Source organism: Rhincodon typus, chromosome 31 (genome assembly GCF_021869965.1).
Source record: "Rhincodon typus isolate 14 chromosome 31, sRhiTyp1.1, whole genome shotgun sequence".
Lineage (NCBI taxonomy): Eukaryota > Metazoa > Chordata > Chondrichthyes > Orectolobiformes > Rhincodontidae > Rhincodon > Rhincodon typus.
The window spans coordinates 20688307-20707828 of record NC_063362.1 but is presented as its reverse complement, the minus strand read 5'-3'; the positions used below and the strand labels follow the sequence as shown (position 1 = coordinate 20707828).

Sequence of the window (19522 nt, the reverse complement as noted above, 5' to 3'; positions counted from 1 at the left end):
ATGAATATTGATGATGATTTGGTTCAAAACAGTTTATGCTGTAGAGATTGTTTCATTTTGATTTCTAATGAACATGTCCTTTTAGCAAAAACAATATCCTGAAATAGGTATGCTTTAGACATGAGTGATAATCTTTCATTAGTGATTTAATAAGCTGTCAGAAAGATAAACAATGCTGTCCACTCAAAAATTTTAAACTCTAGTTCGGGTTTTGGAATATGGAGTGATTTCTAAAGGAAAGGATGTATTTTCCTAAAGCCACCATCAGTGGACCTAGACTGATGAGTTGTTGTATTTGTAATTATAATACAGTGGCTACCTTATAAGGATTTGCGGGTAGTATAAGGCAATGAATGTATTTCCTCATCAAGATGGCAGTGGGACAGCGACATGTACTCCTATTTTGCGGCTCGTTTTGCGACAGTGGCGGGGCTGGTTTGCGGCGATGCCGTAAGGCGGATGTGTGCGGTTTCGATCTGGTGTGTGGAGTGTTTGGTGGAGTCTCTGCTTTGGGTGATCGGGCCTTTGGTGTAATCGGCGATCGAGCGCCGTGTATTTGGTGCTGGTTCCCCGGTCCAGTTGTGTCCCTGCGTCCGGGTTTCGGTGCTCGGTAGCCGGTTGCCGCTATGTTGCTCACCGTTTACTGCGTGCGGCGCGACTTGAGCGAGATTACCTTCACCCTGCAGGTGAATGGCGGCATGCAGCTGGAGACTTTCCGGGCTCTCTGTGAAATGGAGAGCAATATCCCCGCGACCGAGAGCCAGGTGAGAGTATGAGGGACATGTACAGCCTTAAGTACACTGCCACACCCAGATATACATCTACTCCAGAATATACATACCAGCACCCAGCATTATTTGCAATTATTATCCGTTCTGGGACTATATACGCATAATTCTGCATATAACCACACCCCTATATACTGTGATATGAAGCTCTGCATCTGATTGTCAGTAGGAATACTTCTATTTGGACCCATCTTTGATTCTGGGTACATACACCCAAAGCATATCCGTACGTATCTGCATGCTATATAACACTTCCCTTTCCTACACACACTCCCCAAGATTTAGTCATAGCAAACAACTCAGCTGTCTAAAATCGAGTCTATATACTGGACTGAATTGTGAACGAAGCCATATACATCCAAAAGTACATAAACACATGGTAGTGGTGTGTTACACTTCACCCTAGGACGTTGAGTTTCCATGGTAATTTGCATCATGCATGTTGCAGTGTGGAACTAGGGATTGTGATGTTAGAGGCTACAACTTTCTTTCCTTCACAGGATTGACCAGAAGCCCCTCTTGCTCTTAGGGTCTTCTATTGGTGTGTGTGAGGTTGATAGTCAAGCTATTTGATTGTGTTATGAGTGCACCTATCTTGATCCTCAAGTATTGAAGTCGAGCTTGAGCTCAGAGGTAGGGATACTGCACCAAAAGACCTTAAATATAAGAAATGTGATAAGTTCCCAGTTAAAATTGTAGTTGCATTCCTAAAAAGTGCAACATTAAGTGAAATGATTTTAAATAAATCAGTTTTTCTTATAAAAGCCAATGCAAAAGTGTAGTCAGATTCTGTAGGAGTTTCATCAAAAATTGGAGGAGTTTATCATGCAAGTTGATATGCTTTACATTGTTAAATTCAGGTATTGGTAAATAGAATGAAGTTTTTGAAAAAGTGTTAAAATGCTTGGGAAATATGCTAACTTAACTGTTGTTTCTTCTGCTCGTTGCTTTATGTAGTCATGGATATGTTCAGCACGGAAACAGACCCTTTGGTCCAACTCATCCATGCTGACCAGATATCTTAAATTAATTTAGTCCCATTTGCCAGTATTTGACCTAAACCTTTCCTATTCATGTACCAATGCAGATGCCTTTTAAATGTTGTAATTGTACTAGCTTCCACCACCTCCTCTGGAACCTCATTTCATAAACGCACTACCCTCTGCCTGAAAAAGTTGTCTCTTAGGTCCCTTTCAAATCTTTCCCCCTTCATCTTAAACCTATGCCCTCTAGCTTTGGACTCCCTTACCCTGGGAAAAATACCTTGTCTATTTACCCTATCTATGCCACATGACTTCATAACCTCTGTAAAGTCACCCTCAGCCTCCAAAACTCCAGGGAAAACCCATTCTTCCCTGTTCACTACACCACCAATTTTGCTGTCATCTGCAAACTTGCTAACAATTTCTCCTATATTAACATCCAAATCATTTATATAAATGACAAAAAGCAGTCGATCCAGAACCAACGCTTGCGACATATCACTAGTCACAGGCCTACAGTCTGAAAAACGAGCTTCCACCTTCAAGCCAATTTTGTGTCCAAATGGCAAGCACGCCCTGGATTCCACCATGTGATCTAACCTTGCTAACCAGTCTCCCATGCAGAACCTTGTTGGATGCCTTGGTGAAGTCCGTAAAGACAAGTCCACTGCTCTGCCTTCATCAGTCTTCTTTGGCATTTCTTCAAAAAATTCAATCAAGTTAGTTAGACACAATTTCCTACACACACAGCCATGTTGACTATCCCTAATCAATTCTTGCCATTCCAAATACATGTAAACCCTGTCCCTCAGAATCACCTCCAACAACTTACCCACTCCTGATGCCAGGTTTATTGGTCCCTGGCTTTTCCTTATCACCTTTCTTAAATAATGGCACCACATTAACCACCGTCAAGTCTTCTGGCACCTCTCGTGTGGCTATTGACGATACAAATATCTCAGCAAGGGGCCCAGCAATCACTTCCCTAGCTTCCCACAAAGTTCTGGGATACCCCTCATCACGTCCCAGATATTTATCCACCTTTATCCATTTTAAAACGTCCAGCACATCCTCCTCTATAATGTGGAGACATTTCAAGCTTCCATATCCTTCTCCACAGTAAATACTGACATGAAATACTTGTTTAGTATCTCATCCATCTCCTGCATTTCTACATGTAGGCGACCTTGTTTTTTAAGAGGCTGTATTCTCTCCCTAGTTTTGCCTTCCATGTATTTGCGGAATCTCTTTGGATTCTCCTTAACCCTATTTGCCAGAGCGTTCTCACATCCAGTTTTTCCCTGTTGATTTCAATCGAGTATACTTCTACTATCAGAGTCATAGAGTTGTGCAGCATGGAAACAAACCCTTTGGTCCAACACGTCCATGCCGACCAGAGACCCTAAATTAATCTAGTCCAATTTGCCACCATTTGGCCATATTCTTCTAAACTTTTCCTATCCATGTACCCCTCCAGATGCTTTTAAATATTGTAATTGTAACAGCCTCCAAAACTTCCTTTGGCAACACATTCCATATATATATATATCACCCTCTGTGTGAAACGGTTGCCTTTTAGTGCCCTTTTAAATCTTTCCCCTCTCACCTTAAACCTATGTCCTCTAGTTTTGGACTCCCCTACCCGGGGAAAAGACTTTGGCTAATCATCTTATCCATGCCCCTCATGATTTTTTAAACCTCTATAAAGTCACCCCTCAGCCTCTGATGCTGCAGGGAATATAACCCCAGCCTATTCAGCGTATCTCTATAGCTCAAACCCTCCAACCCCGGCAACATTCTAGTCAATCTTTTTCGAATGCTTTTAAAACTCTCCGCATTCGTGGAGAGATTGAGAACCAGAGGCTACAACAGAACCCCAGAATTTTTTCCAATGGAATAAAGAGGCAAAAGACAGCTCATCATGTCTGCACTAGCTCTTCAAACAAGCACTTCGTGCCATTCCCCTTTTCTCTATAACCCTACACATTAATCCTTGCAAATAACAGTCTAATTATGAATTCACTGATTAATATTGACTCCACCAAACTCTTAGACGGTATATTTTGGAGACCACTGGCCATGACATTTTGTTTCTTTGTCACTCAGCCAGTCATGTATCTATGTTGCAACTGTCTCTTTTATTCTTTGAGCTCACTATAACTTTGTTAACAAAACTGGTGTAATACCTTATCAAGTAGGAAATACCTTGGAAGTCCATGTACATCACGTGAACAGCATTACTCTCACAAAAAAAACTCCAGCAAATTGGTTAAACCCTTATACTCCTTGAGGGATTCACTGGATCCCAGCAATCTATACATGTCATATGCCTCCTTCCTTCTTGCTGTATGAACCTCTCACTTGCCACCCATTCCTCCAGACCCTACTGCTCACCAACTCTGGTTGCAGTCTCTGCCCTTCTGTAACCTTTTTCTCACTGCAACCTCTACTGCTCTGTGAACCTCCCAGTCGTGGCAGAACCTTCCTTTCACCGAACCTTCTGCAGTCCAACTCTCTGCATGCCCCTCTCTCCAGAGCACTTGCTGTGAGTGATGGCTGTGGAAATAAGCTACAAGCTGGAGAAGTGGCAAGATGGTTTGTATGGGAGCAGTAGAGGCTTCGAAATTGAGGGTTGGAGGTGAGACAGAGGGTCAGGGAGTGGCAGAGGTTGCATATTGTAGGGCCACAGTGAACAGGAGGGTCAGCGAGTGCAGGGGCTGACGGTTAGCGGGGTGGCAGCAAGAGAGAGAGAAGCTACTCCAAATTGGTGCTGAATGGGTGATGGAGCCCTCCCTCAGACTCAGCACAAACTCTCTTTAAAACCACAATGTAAAATGAGAGTACGTTAACTGACCAACATTAAAACAAAGCAACTTTTAAAATGGGTATCTACTTTGTATGCATCCAAATGCACTGAATTCTACATCTGTCTATTTCCATATTGGCACCTGAATAGATGCCCACCAACCCAGATGTACACAGTCGGAACTAACTATGTACATCCATATCCTCAGCTGTGGAAGAGTGCACTGCAGTGGTAGTACCTATTTTTATTAATTGGTAAATATATACGCACATTCATTCGTACATGCCCAGATATCTGTAACAGGAATCTCACACAGTCTTGGATATAACTGCACCTTTCTGTATATACATCCTCAGATATGTTTTTTCACATTTTGTAAAGAGATACTGAAAGAAAACCGCCTGACTCCTCATTGGCCTGAGGATTTGCTGAGTAGTCAACATGTGATTGATTTCAAGAATGCTTAGCAATTACTTTGTGTCTGTAAAAATGAACTGCACTTCCACATTTTAATCTTTAATGAGATGTTGGCATAACTGATAAGAACAGCATTTTTAGCCCATCCCTTATTCCCATTTCAGAAGGCAGTTGAGGGATGACTGTATTGCCATGGTTCTGCATTACAAAGGCTACGATAGGTAAAGATGGCGGATTTCTTTCCTAGAAGAGTAGGAGGTGTTTTTTATTAAAGCAATGGTTGATGAAAGTTCCATGGTCATTTGAATTTAAATTCCACCAGCTGCCATTGTAGGATTTGAACCTCTGACTCAATGCAGGTATCTGTTAGTCCAGTGACATTGCCACTCTGTCACTGTCCTTTATCTGTGGTCTCTTTGTCGAGTTACACGCAAACATCCCACAACTTACTGACTGTTCCAGAAATATATTAGATCAATGGAAATGTGTTAGAACTTGTTATAATTGCAAATGCTAGCAACGATTGGGTTCAGATGGAGTTTGAATTACAACAGATTTCAACTAGTGAAGTTCTTTCATCAAAAGACAATTAGAGGTGATGAATTTGACACATTGTCAACCTTGGAACGAGATTTGATGACTTTGAAGGCAAAAATTATATACCTCAAATACTGCAGAGTTTACCGTATTATTCTGTCCAATTATTATAGTATTTAAATTTATTTACCTCACTGTAAATATACTTATTGTTCAATCGAATGGCCGCGTGAAATATTGACAGTTAATTCAATTTCAAGTCAATTGCTTCTCAAACACCATGATCCACCATGATGTCTGAGTAGTCAGTTGAGGGTGCGAGTGAGAAGGCTCTCTGCTGCTATGTTTTATTTAAGGCAAAGTTGCTTAAGGTGACTTATGCTTTAAGTAAAATATAACAGATAAGTCTTCACACTGCATTACATTTCTGTTACTTAATGTGTGTTTTTACATTGATTATGTGAACCTCTTGATCATCCAGGACGTTTGATCAACCTGGTCCCATAGATGCCAGTTAATAAAAAGTTTGCTGTAACATCTTTGTGCGCTGTATAGTATAACGCTTCTGCATATCTGAAACAATGTAACATCCAGCCCACCACGAGCAGTTTGATGAATTGCTGCAAATAATCAAATATATATTAGCAGAACTGTTGTGTTTTGATTTGATGGACGCTTTTTAGAATGTTGTACGTAATTTTAGTGTCACTGTTTTGCAGTGACTGAATTAGTCAAATATTGTGTGTCAAATCACCAAAGTGTGACAGGAACGTGGCTAATGTAGATAGGAACGTGCATTGACATGCACAAGATATTTCATATTAGAGTTATTTCCATCTAATTGTAATGTCAAATTCATCAACCAACAATAAGTAACAATTGAATGTGTTGATCTGATATCAATGAGCAAGCAAGGAAAAAAATCATTAATCATGTATTTTTAAAACAAGCCATAGATCAAAAATGGGCAGTGAGTACTTTAGAAATGAAGACACGTCACTTTGGCGTTCTGTACTGTAATTTGATTTTCATATTTTTTATTTTTCTTTAAATTTGCATCTGCATACCTTGAAAAATAATAACTAAACAGTGAGAAGCTGAACCAAATTACTCGATGTACATTATGAAATTGAAACAAGAATTGCTGGAGAAATTCAGCAGGCTGGCAGGATCTGTGGAGCGAAAGCGGAGTTAATGTTTCAAGTCCAGTGATTTTTCAGTTCGAAACATTAACCTTGCTTTCTTTTCACAGATGATATCATACCTGCAGAGTTTCTTAAGCAATTTCTGTTTTTGTTTCAGATTTCCAGCATCCCCAGTTCCTTGTTTTATTTTACATAATGAAGTTAGTTTGATTCACTAACTGAAAATTTATATTTTAAAAAAATGACCGTGAAATAATATTTTTTTGGCTAGTTTCTGGTAACAATTAATATATGGATCTGTTTCCATGTACAATTGTTTGTTTCAAAGATTTTAGTAATAAATAAAACTAAAGTACATGAAAAGATCTGTATGTCAGACAAGTAAAATGCTGTCCTTGAATACAGTAAACTATGTTTGTTTCCGAGCAAATGACTTGAGAAAATGTGGATTGTTATTCTTTGCCTTGCAAATATGAGAGTGGAGGAGTAGTGAATAAATTCATGTTTGCTTTAATAAACATACAGATCTTTTACATAATTAATATCAAGGAAAAGTCCAAAATTTTCATGTTTACACAGAGAAAAGTTATCTTCTAGGCTTCTAATGAACTAAGAGGGGGTTTGTTTCAAACGGCAATCGGTGAGATGTTTTGTGAATATTACCGAGACTCATTAAGGAAGATGCTAATGTGGTTTGTGAAGAGAGCTTGCTGTGGTTGACCTGGACAGTAGCTACTGGGCAGAATTGAGAAATTTATCAATAAGTTAGCAAAACTTGAAGTTCTAAGCAAGCTGTCCATATATTGAGTTTTAGGCTTACAGTACAGAGCAAGACAGCATAAAATCTTCCTTCTTCTTTGCCTGCTCACTGCCATAAATCTTTAGAGAACAGCTTCTTGGAGAGATGTCATCTGTATTTTACCAGAAACCAGTCAAAAAATATTTGTTTCACAGCCTCTAACAAACGTTTTGCCCTCAGGATGTCAATGGCTGTTGCAAGGCTGCAGTGATTGCTGATCTTTGGTTGCTGTAAGCATAGTGGGCCAGTGCCCTAAGTGTTCATGTACGCAACTGACAAGCTCTCTGGGTCATCCCAACAACATTAAACCATGAGCACGTAAATTGGGATTAAAGTTGCATAAAGAGCACATCCAGTAGATGGGCAGGTTGTGTACCCTGAAGGAATATCAAATTTTATACAAGTCTTGTGGTCGATGAATAATTTCCACCACAGTCTTTGAGACTGGCAAAGATGTACCAATGGCAGAATCGCTGTATGTTAGTCAAATCTGAGTGCTGTTTCTGTGTTAGATAATCTTTGCGGAGAGGCCATTGACTGATGATCGGCTGACACTGACAGCGTATGGATTGAAGGATGGTGATGTACTGGTATTGCGACAGTTGGAAAGACCTCCAATGCAGTCTAGTCTACCACTCCCAGGTGTATCAGGTGAGAGAACGTGTAGGAAAAGTTTGCCAATTGTTTCCATGAATTGATGGTGCCTACAAATCACATGTACAGACAATAGTAAAAATTCAGCTTTGTGACCTCCTAAACACTGGTGTGACAACGAAGGGAATTATATGTGTGATTATTCTTTTAAGATGGTTTTCATACAAGTGCTGCAAGATGTTAACTTATTAGTCATTCCTTTCCTGTATTCTACTTGCAAAACTGATGAGTTAGCATTAAAGGCATCACTGGTGGCCTTAGTAACCCTGGATGAGGGAGACAAAAATCAGTCAGTTTTCCTGCTCCTGAGTGTTATCATGTTGAAAACTAGATGTGCAAGTGTATGGATTTTTGATAAGGACAGAATTGGGCTCAGATGATGCATTCTCTTGTGCAGTAGCTTGTGGGATCATTATCCATAGTCATGCATAAAAAATGGAGTACTGGAGTGTTCAATATTTGTGGAATTGTGCTCTGCAGGGAGTCAATGCCTTCATTACAGGAGAGATTGTTTGCAAGAATTTGCAAAGGACAAAGGTCTATTGGGATGTTTTTTTAATTTTTTAAACGAGACTATGTTGAACATAATATATGACCTGGAATGGTCTATACCCATGCAGCAGTTGTTAGAGTTCATGCATTGTGTGCAACTTAATCGTGTCTTAAATAAAAACAGAAAATGCTGAAGAAACTCAGCAGATCTGTCAGTATATAGAGAGAAAATAGTTAATGTTTCAAGTGCAGTGACCGTTCATTATATCTCAGTTGGAAATATTTTTGAATGTTTTTGTATAAGTCAAAAGGAGGATCCAGTAGGTGGAACTATGCTAATACATACTATCAACAATGGCCCTATTGCCATAGAATATAACAGCACAGAAAGGTTTGATTCATCCCAATGCCATTGCTGGCTCTTTGAAAGAGCTGATCAATTAATCCTGCTCCTGCTTTTTTTCCCATAATGATACAATTTTTAAAATTCCTTCATGGGATGTGGATGTCGTTGATTGAATAGGCATTGATTGCCCATCTCTAATGGCTTGCTAGGCCATTTCAGCGGGCAGTTAGGAGACCACCATAACACTGTGGGTCTGGAGTAACATACCAAGACTGAGTAAAGACAGCAGATTTTCCTTCCTAACAGACATTAGTGAACTAAATAGATTTTTGCAACAATTGGCAATAGACTCCTGGCTACCTCTGTCAGGCTTTTTTAAATTCAAGATTTACTAATTGAATTCAAATGTAACCATCTGCCACTGGGTAGATTTGAACTCATGTACCCAGAGGATTTGCCTTGTTCTCTGGAGTACTAGTTCAGTGACATTAGCGCTTTGGCATTGCCTTTCCCTGCTTCATTTTCATGAATCTAATTCCTGCTTGAAAGTTACTACTGAATTTCCTTCCACAGTATCTTTGGGCAGTTCATTCCTGATCACAACAAGCAAAATCATACTGTTACCTTCCTCTGACTATTTTTCAAAACTATCTGATATCTGTCCCCTCTGGTTTTTAGCCCTCTAGCCAATGGAAACAGTTTCTCCCTATCTATGAAAACCCTTCTGTTGAAACTCTCTTTAACCTTCTCTGCTTTAAGGATAACAGTATCAACTTTTCCATCTCTCACCTAACTGAATCTCTTCATCTCTGGTGTCGTTCTAATAAATCATCTGCAAGCCCTCCATGATCACGACATCTTCTTGAGGTATTCCAGCTGAGGCTTAACCAATGAAACCTAACACAAATAAATTCCTTGCTTTTATACTCTTCTTTATAAAGCCAAGAATCCTACATGGTACAATGCATAAGGAATCATTCAAGCTGAAGAATGAAGATCCTACAAAAGGCATTTAACTTTCATCATTGCTCGTGACTGTGGTATAGTTTTCACTCTGCAATATGTTTTAGTTTAGCTTGCGAATAATCATTTAAAAAAAAAAATGTTATTCCAGAGGTTTGAGTGCTTTATAAGTGTTCTCTTGTCTCTTTCATTGCCTCTTGTTTTGATATGGGCACTGGCATAATGTGAGGTTGATGAATTGCCGTTGTATGTTTTAGTTTGATATTTCTTTCATCTCCTCCTTTAGGACTTCCCAGGATTGACTTCAGTGGTATCTCGGTGCCTGGGTCAATGGGGCACAGAATCCCTGCGTCTGGAGTAGCTAATCAGCAGCCACCAAAGCCAACTTCCAGTAGCTCTACTTCTCCTCCCCCTGTTCCAGCTCCACACAGTTTGGAAAATAATCCGACTTTACTAAGGGACATGCTTCTGGCTAATCCACATGAGCTATCGCTATTGAAGGAACGGAATCCTCCTTTAGCTGAGGCGCTTCTTAGTGGAGATCTTGGTAAGTATAGAAATTCTGATTTGTCATTTATGTTGGTCTCCCTTCATAGTTGTGCTGCTGTTTTCTACAGTTGCCTCTTTGTGAGGATTAAAATACTACACATAGAATTTGTTACAAGATAGCTGTATGAAATTTCATATTCAGCAGGCTGATAAAAGTTTCTCACTATGTAACTATGGATGTTTACTTATTAAACAGTGGTGATAATTAAAATGTTGGGAAATTGAATCCAGTAATTTTATTTAATATAATGAGTTAACAAATATTCGGTACCCAGCTAGAAAAAGACTTTCAGGCCCAGCTTTGATATGTAATCTGCATTAATTTCAGATAATTTCTGTAGTAAAGTTGTGTCTCCTCAAAATTGTAGTCCTGTAGCTGCTAAAGGACTCATTTAGCACAAGTTTTTCCTGGTTATAGAAGGGTGAGGGGTGTTTAAAAATCAGCAGAAATGCTGTACTGCTTATGGAAATATAAACATGGATGAGGTAAGGAAGATGAGCTTGTGATTTTTTTTATGTTCTGTCTGATAAATTAAGTTTTTGTGGGAATGGAATGAAGAAATGACACAGATGAAGAACAATTTCTTTTTCTTGTAAAATGCAATGGAAAACTGGAAAAGGAGAAGTTTGCATGATTTGATCTGTTATTTCTTTGTCTTATTATTCACCAGTTAAAATAAAACTCTGACCCATAACCAATGAGGAAGAGAAGTGACAATTTTAACAAGTTTAAGTCTTGGTTTATTAGTATCCCTTTTGCCTCTGAATCAGAAAGAAATTAGATTTCATAGACCATAGAAGGTCATAGAATCCCTACAGTGTGGAAACAGGCCCTTCGGCCAAAAGGATAACAGTGATTGAACAGTGAAACTCCAGAGATTTGAGCACATACTCTGAGCTGACACTTCAGTACAGCACTGAATGGTGTCTTGGAAGTGCTATCCTTCAGAAAAGGTGTCAAATCAAGACCTCCTCTTCCCTCTCAAATGGACCTAAAAGCTCCCAGGGTAGTGTTCCTAAATCAGGCAAGTCTCTCAATGTTATTATTGATATTTATCCCTAAAGGCTCAAAGCAAAAACAGATTATCTGGTCACTTATCTCATTGCTGATTGTAGGGCTTTGCTGTGCTCTAATTAATGGCTACCATTTCCCTCTCAGCATCCATTATAGCAGCATCTAGACTTCAAGAAATTCAGTGGCTGTAAAATATTTGCCCTATCCCAAGGATGTGAAAGACACTATCAAATTTGTTCTTTCTTCAATGGTCATGAAGTTGCATTATGGCTCCCAAGTGACCACTTGGATGAATAGCCAAAAGATAGTTAATGCCTATAGAACTGTACGCCGATGAAAATTCAGTTGCTTCAGATGTAGAGGGGAGGTCATTTGCTCAAGCATCCCAAGAATATTTTAGGCAAATTTGAACAATGCAGCATGGTAAAAAGTTGTATTAACAGCTTTCCTCACATCTCATTAGACAGGCAGAAAAGCTCCATGTTATTGATTAATGTTGAGCTAAGCAATCAATTGTTTGGCAATGATCATTATTACTCATTCATTGCTGTTACCTGTTATTTACTGTCTCAATAGTTAAGCATTTCTTTACACTTTGTGCTATCTCTGTATAGATAAGTTTACAAGCGTGCTACGAGAACAGCAACTGGAACGAGCTCGGCGAGAACAGGAGAGAATCCGACTTCTGAATGCTGATCCCTTTGACCTGGAGGCACAGGCCAAAATTGAAGAAGACATCAGGTAAAGAGCTGTCTCTGAATTTTCGTACTTAACATTTTATGTTAAGTCATTGTATGAAGCACTTTTAAGACATTTTGGTGCTGATAAGGTGCTCTGCTACAGGGATTTATTTTTCTTTATCCTTTCCTGTCTTTCTTACACTTAGAGTGTCTATAGTTGTCTGAATTGAGTTGTTCCTGACTGCTTATTTGTTTATTTAAAAATTTGGTGCCCTACGTTAGGAATGAGAAAATGAGTAGTATTCCTAGGAAGAATGAAAAGTAGGAGGGGTGATGGTACTGACTAAAGAGAAGTTGTGGTTCTGAAGAAAGAGGATGTCCCAGAGCAGTCAAGGACATAGTTGATTTAGGTTGAGCTAAGGAATTTTATAAAAAAGTGCATTTACATTGCTCTTTTGTTTGTAGGCCACAGCTAGTGGGAAATTACAGAGAGGTGCAAAAATTATACAGTAATTTAAATGGGGATTTTAATTATCCAAATATGGTTTTGGATAGTGGCAGTGTAAAGGGCAGAGGAAGGAGCAAGAATTACTGGAGTGCGTTCAGCAGAATTTTCTGCACTTCAACTCCAATGGATCTGGGTCGAATAAATTGGAGTTAGAGGTTGGCGGGAAGAATGGAAGATGAACTATAACCTTCAAAGAAGAAATGGTTCAGACATGGTCAAGTTTTATTCCTTCAAAAAGTAAAGATGGCAAACAAATCTCAAGCTCCCTGAATGACAAAAGAGGTATAAATTTTGATAAGTAAGAAACGGTGTGCTTGTGACAGATGTCAAGTAGAAAATTCAATTAAGAATCAGGTTCATAAAGAAGTTCATATCGATGTTGAAAGGCAAATAACAAAACTAAAGAGGAAGCATGAAAAGAGCTAATGTAAAAAGGGAATTGCAAAATTTTCTTTGGGAAATAAACAGTAAGCAGGTGGTAAAAGGCAGAATGGGGCTCATTAGAGACCAAAGAGATATTTTATAATTATATTTATATAATGGAGGCAGAGGGAATGGCTGGGGAAAGGTGCCAGCAGGAAGGTGCTGCCCAAGCCATGGTCAAAGAGGAGAGAATTCAGTTACTAAAGAGTTTAAAATTGATGCAGAGGAGGTAATGGATAGGCTTTTGTACTTAAATTTGACAAGGCACCGGGACTGGATGAGATGCATCCAAGTATACTGGTGGAAGTACAAATGGAAATTGCAATGGCACTGGCAATCATTTCTCAATCTTCAGACTTGGATGGTGTCCGAAAAGTGGACAGTTACAGACATTATATTCTTGTTCAGTAGAGGGTGCAAGGATGACTTAACAACCGTAGATCTGTCAGTTTAACTTTGGTGGTTAGAAAATATCTAGAAACAATATCTGCAACAAAATTAATAATCACCCAAACAAATGCAGGTTAATTAAGTACCAGCATGGATTTCTTAAGTGAAAACATGTTTAACTAACTTACTGGAGTTTTCTGATGGAGTTAGCAGTAAGTGTTGATCAGGGCAATGCTATTGGTGTGAACTTTTAGAAGGTATTTGATATAATGTCACACAACAGGCATGTGAGCAAACTCAGAGCTCATGGAATAAAAGGGACAGTGCCAACATGAATACAGAATTACCTGAGTGATAGGAAACAGTGTTATGGTTAATGGATGTTTTTATACCTACAGTAAGATTTGTTGTAGCCTTCATCAGTGGTCAGTATTGGGAATCTTGTTTTTCCTAGTATTAATAATCTGAACCTTATGGTACAGGATGATGTGAAAGTTGTAACCTGTGAGAAGAATAGTGTAGAACTTCATAAGGACACAGACAAATTGATGGAGTATCCCAGGCTTTGATAATAGGGACACAGAATACAAGATCAAGGAGGTTATGTTGAACTTGTATAAATTTGCTCAGAATATTGCATCTAGTTCAGGGCTGCACTTTAGGAAAGTTATGAAGGCTTTGGTGCGAGTGCAGAAGAGGTTTATGAGGTTTGTTCCAGGGTGAAGAATTTCTGTTGTGAACAAATTGAAGAAGCTAGACTGTTCTGCTTGGAGACAAGAAGGCTGAGAGGATTGAAGTATTCAAAATCATAAGTGATTGGGCAGAGTAAATGGGGAATAAAATGTTCCCACTTGAGAAAGGATCGAGAACAAGAGGACACAGATTTAAAATAATCAGCAGAAGAAGCAACAATGATGTGGAGGAAAAAATATTCACACATTTGAGTGGTTAAGATCTAGGCTGTGCAGCCTGAGAGTGTGGTGAAGGCAGGTTCAAAAGGAAATTAGATGGTTATTTGAAAAGGACGAGCATGCAAGTTTACGGGGCATTGGTAGGAGACTAACACTACGTAAGATGCTTATTTGGAGAGCTGGTGCAAACATAATAGGTCGAATGGCCTCCTTGTGCATTCCTACTCCTGAATGCTCCCTGCTGGTACAAATGTAATGTTGACCTGTAGAAAATTTTGGTTGTGATGCACTGTACAGTTGAATGGCCTGTCAACAGACTCTTGAGTTTCATAAGAATCATGGCTACTTGTGCAAAGTACCGCTTTTTTGACGAGAGATTGTGGAAACATACATTTTCAGAATGGATGAGAAGAAAATATTTCTGAAGTGTTCTTGTGTTCACAGAATTGTTAAGGTAATGTTATGTTGGTCCTGGAATTTAAGGAGTTTTTTAAATTACTTCTGCCACTATACCTTCTGTAAGTTTTGCTACTGCATTTGAGAAATATCTGGAGAGTTTTGTCCATGCACTACTCAATTTTTCTAACCCCTCTGCAATTAGTCATCCTTTGTTTGTAGATGTCAGTTTACCTGGGCAATCAGAATTGGAGACTGGATCAGCTTTTCTTTTCAGTCCCATCTGTTTCACAATACATGTTCTGATGTTATTGTTGGTTCTCAGTAATACTCAGCATATTCCCTGTCCTTTTGGAAATAACAGGTAGACACAGAAAAGGAGTGAAAAAGGGTAGCTTTGACAATGCAGTACTAACTTTAGGCATCTACCTCGTGATCTGTGCTAGTGAGTTTTGCTTGCTGACTGCATTGCTCTGACTTGTTGTGGTGCCTTATTCTGATGTTTTGTTAACGAATGCTTTTGTATTTCAGACAGCAGAACATTGAGGAGAACATGACAATTGCAATGGAAGAATCGCCAGAGAGCTTTGGTCAGGTGGCAATGCTCTATATTAATTGCAAGGTTAATGGCATGCCAGTCAAAGCCTTTGTAGATTCAGGTAGGTTTATATGTGCTCATACAAATAAGTTAAACATAGTTGCTAAGTTAGTTTGAAGCAATCATTGTAAAATCCTGGCAGCAGAAGATCAGGCCGAGTTGAGAAGTAAGCTGGGTGAATGTTCAGAGGAAAATATGTATTTGAACAATATCAGATGTACAGGATCCCTTTGTCTCTTTGACAGTACAGAGAAATCAAATTTTGAAATACTACGTTTGTTGTACATGTACAATGACCATTTGCAGTTATCCTCCGATACAGGGCATTAAATACACAATTACTGCTTTGTTCACACGTTCTCCAAATGCACATTAGTACACAGCCGTTAATACACAAAACTGCCCCTTACATGTGTTTTCGAGTTAACTGGGTCAGTTAGATCAGTTGGCTGGATAGCTGGTTTGCAATTCAGAGTGCCACCAACAGTGTGGGTTCAGTTACCATACCAGCTGATGTCGCCATGAAGTTCACACCTTCTCAATTTTGCACCTCACTTGAAGCATGGTGACCCAGCTTAAACTCTCAAATGGTTGTCCCTCTGTAATGAGAGAGCAGTCTTTTGACCCTTTTACCACTTGAAATAAACACTCCCAAGTGTTGAAGGAAATATTTAAATTGGACTGATCAAATTACCTTTAGGCATTTCAGTAAATGGAGCTGATCCTCTTTCAATTGGAGTTGTAAGCTAACGGCATAGTTGTGCATCTGAATATATTGATAAGTCTATACTGTTGCTGATACAGGAGCACAGATGACAATCATGAGCCAAGCATGTGCTGAGAGGTGCAACATCATGCGCTTGGTTGACAGGCGGTGGGCAGGAATTGCTAAAGGTGTTGGAACACAAAAAATCATTGGCAGAGTTCACTTGGGTAAGTAATTTCAGACTTCCATTACTACTGTTTTGGAAAGTAAAGCAGAATATCTGTAGTGCTATGAATTTTTAATGGTTGATAGAGATCTTAAGGATTTGTCTGCACATATAAATTAGCAATTTTGCAGAGCTAACAATGGTGAATAAGATGTGGTGATGTGATTTTAAGTTATTCTTCCCCCTCATTATCTTAAGGTAGCTTATTGGAGAAGATTTTATATTGTATCTCACTATTTCTGATCTGCAGTGATCTGATGTAGCATTCAACTATTTATAGTGACTTGGTCTCCATTCATGGGGCCAAACATTGGAAGAAGGATCATAACCCTACTTGAAACATTAGAACGAAAACTAACCAAAAATAGTGTGCTTGTCCAAGATAAAAATACTGTCAGCATACAAGAACTAAGAACATGAGTAGGGCATTTGACCCTTTGAACCTGCTCTTCCATTCAATGCAAAATATGGCTAAATCTCTATCTCAGTTTACCTTCCTACACTATCCTGCTATCCTATAATTTCCTATCAATCTATCAATCTGCATCTAGACAATACTGAACAACTGTGCATCCATGCCTTTCTTGTATTGCTAATCCCAAAGATACACAAATCTTTGACTGAAAAAACATCTCCTCCTTTAAGCTTTAAATAGCTGATCCCTTATTCTGAGGCTGTGAGCCCAAGTTCTGGGTTTCCAAGCCAGGAAAAACATTTTTCCAGCTTTATTCATGACTCATGGTTCTGGATGTGTGCCATTTAGAAGTTTCTCTTTGCTCTGGTTGTAAAGTTGGAGTACCTTCCAGTAGTTTCAGAACAGTGTTATCAGCAACTGCAGAAAGAAAGGACTCTGTGTCATTAGTCACAGAAAGGGAACCATGATCTAAGTTAAGAATTTGTGCACAAATGTTGGTAAAAGCCACAGGGTATTCAGTAGTTACTTGGTTTTGGTGTTCAGTTCATTCAGGTGGCTTTAGTTGATATATTGTTGTTACAGCCCAGGTACAGATTGAAGGTGATTTCCTCCCCTGCTCTTTCTCCCTCCTGGAAGACCAGCCAATGGATATGTTGCTTGGACTCGATATGCTCAAAAGGCACCAGGTAAGAAGCCAACAGCAATTCCAGATAGTGGAGCCAAACTCATTGAGGTGAGGGTAACACAGTTCAAAATTGGGAGCTGATATCGTATGAACTGTCAGCATTGTTTCTGATCTAGCTAGGCCATTAACCCATGAGTACAACTTGCACTTCAGTATTGTAAATTGCTTCAAAACTCTTAATTAAACAAATTTTATTTGTAATTCAAACTGAAAGAACTGCGGATGCTGGAAATCAGAAACAAAAATAGAAATTGCTGGAACAGCTCAGCAGTTCTGGCAGCATCTGTGAAGAGAAATCAGAGTTAACGTTTTGGGTCCAGTGACCCTTCCTCATTGGAACTAAAGCATTAACTCTGATTTCTCTCCAAAGATGCTGCCAGATCTGCTGAGCTTTTTCAGCAATTTCTGTTTTTATTTGTAATTCGCTTGTTCCTGGTATCAAAGTCAACAACACAGTCCTGCTTTGAGCTTCCAGCAGAAACTTGTTGGATGGTTAAAACTGCCTTCAGATGTACCTATCAAATTCTCACTTTATTATCCCATGATCCTTCCAGAACATCATCTGCAAATTGGTGGGATCTAATAACTTTGTCACTTTCACCAGTGAGCAATTGTGGATTTCTCACTTGATCAATCTAGCAGACCAAAAGAATCTTGGGCCAGTTTACTGCACTCCTTTGGGTCTCACAAAGAAAGTTTAGGCATTTCCTGCCAAAGCTCTCCTCCAGACCTCCCTATTCCAACGCCAAGCCTTAGGCCCTCCAGCATCCCCACCCTGTAAATGACATGAGTTATGGGTACTCTTTTTTTTTTAGTTCTGGGTTGTGGTGACCTGTTGCTTCTCCTTGACATTGTGTTCCCACCCTCTGACCATCTGTTGACAGACAGTTTTACGCAGGAGCCTGACTCGCAGGTGAGGCAAGCCCCCATTGCTGAGATTGTGTTGATTTACCGACTGCCTTGGGACACACTGCCATGAGTTAAGATCAGAGCTTTGGTATCCAAGCTAACAGGTTTTGTGGGTAGAACTTAGGAATAAAAGGAGAGCAGTCACATTGCTGGGACTGTATTACAGGTCTCCAACTAGTTGGTGGGCAAGATAGGAGCAGATATGGAGATAGCTTACTGAGGTGTTTAAGAGGAATAGGGTGATAAGATCAGATCGAAACTCTGCAGTCCTGCCATGTCCACTTGTGAATGGTGGTGGACAACTAAATAACTCACTAGAGGAGGAGGCTGCAAAAATACACCCGTCCTCAATGATGGAAGAGCCCAGCCCGTCAATCCTAAAGATAAAGCTGAAGCATTTGCAGCAATCTTCAGCCAGAAGTGGCAAGTCGATGATCCATCTCGGCCTCCTCCAGTCACCCCAGACTTTGCAGATAGCAGTCTTCAGCCAATTTGATTCACTGCATCTGATATCAAGAAACTGTTGGAGGCACTGAATAGTGCAAAGACTATGGGCTGTGACAACATACTGCCAATAGTAGTCATGTGCTCCAGAGCTTGCCACTGCCCAAGCCAAGATCTTCCAGTACAGTTGTAACACTGGCAACTACCCAATAATGTGGAAATTTGCCCAGGCATAACCCGTACACAAAAAGCAGGACAAGTCCAACCTGGACAATTAGCGCTCCATCAGTCTAGTCTTGATCATCAGTAAAGTAATGGAAAATGTCATCAGTAAGTGCTATTAGGAAAACCTATTCAGCATTAACTTGCTCAGTGATGCCCAGTTTGGGTTCTGCCAGGGCCACTCAGCTCCTGTCCTCTATACAGCCTTGGCCTAAACATGGACAAGAGAGCTGAGTTCCAGAGGTGAGAGTGACAGCCCTTGACATCAAGGCTGCATTCGACCAAGTATGGCATCAAGAAGCTCTAGCAAAACTGGAATCAAGTATCGGGGGCAAACCCTGCACTGGTTGGAGTCATACCTGGCACATAGGAAGATAGTTGTGATTGTCAGAGTTCAGTCATCTCAGCTGCAGAAAATAGCTGCACGAGTTCTTCAGGGTAGTGTCTAAGGCACAAGCATCAGTGATCTTCTCTCCATCATAAGGTCAGAAATAGGGATGTTTGCTGATGATTTT

At 39.7% G+C, this 19522-nt stretch overlaps 2 protein-coding genes across 5 annotated transcripts in view; both read left to right on the top strand.

Annotated features, from left to right (window-relative positions):
* Window positions 1–19522, top strand: part of micos10 (mitochondrial contact site and cristae organizing system subunit 10) — a 401440-nt gene that overhangs the window by 304912 nt on the left and 77006 nt on the right. The gene's annotated exons all lie outside the window — the stretch shown is intronic.
* Window positions 438–19522, top strand: part of ddi2 (DNA-damage inducible protein 2) — a 29495-nt gene continuing 10410 nt past the window's right edge. For 2 of the 3 annotated variants that reach the window (XR_007265274.1, XR_007265273.1), the window contains exons 1-7: window positions 438–764; window positions 7988–8126; window positions 10217–10477; window positions 12109–12235; window positions 15334–15461; window positions 16205–16333; window positions 17330–17433. Coding sequence is in view for 1 of the 3 variants with exons in the window: in XM_020527775.2 (XP_020383364.1) it covers window positions 627–764; window positions 7988–8126; window positions 10217–10477; window positions 12109–12235; window positions 15334–15461; window positions 16205–16333; window positions 17330–17433 (1026 nt within the window). In the remaining 2 variants the exon portion in view is untranslated. The remainder of the gene's footprint in view (window positions 765–7987; window positions 8127–10216; window positions 10478–12108; window positions 12236–15333; window positions 15462–16204; window positions 16334–17329; window positions 17434–19522) is intronic. The other variant, XM_020527775.2, reaches the window with a different exon arrangement.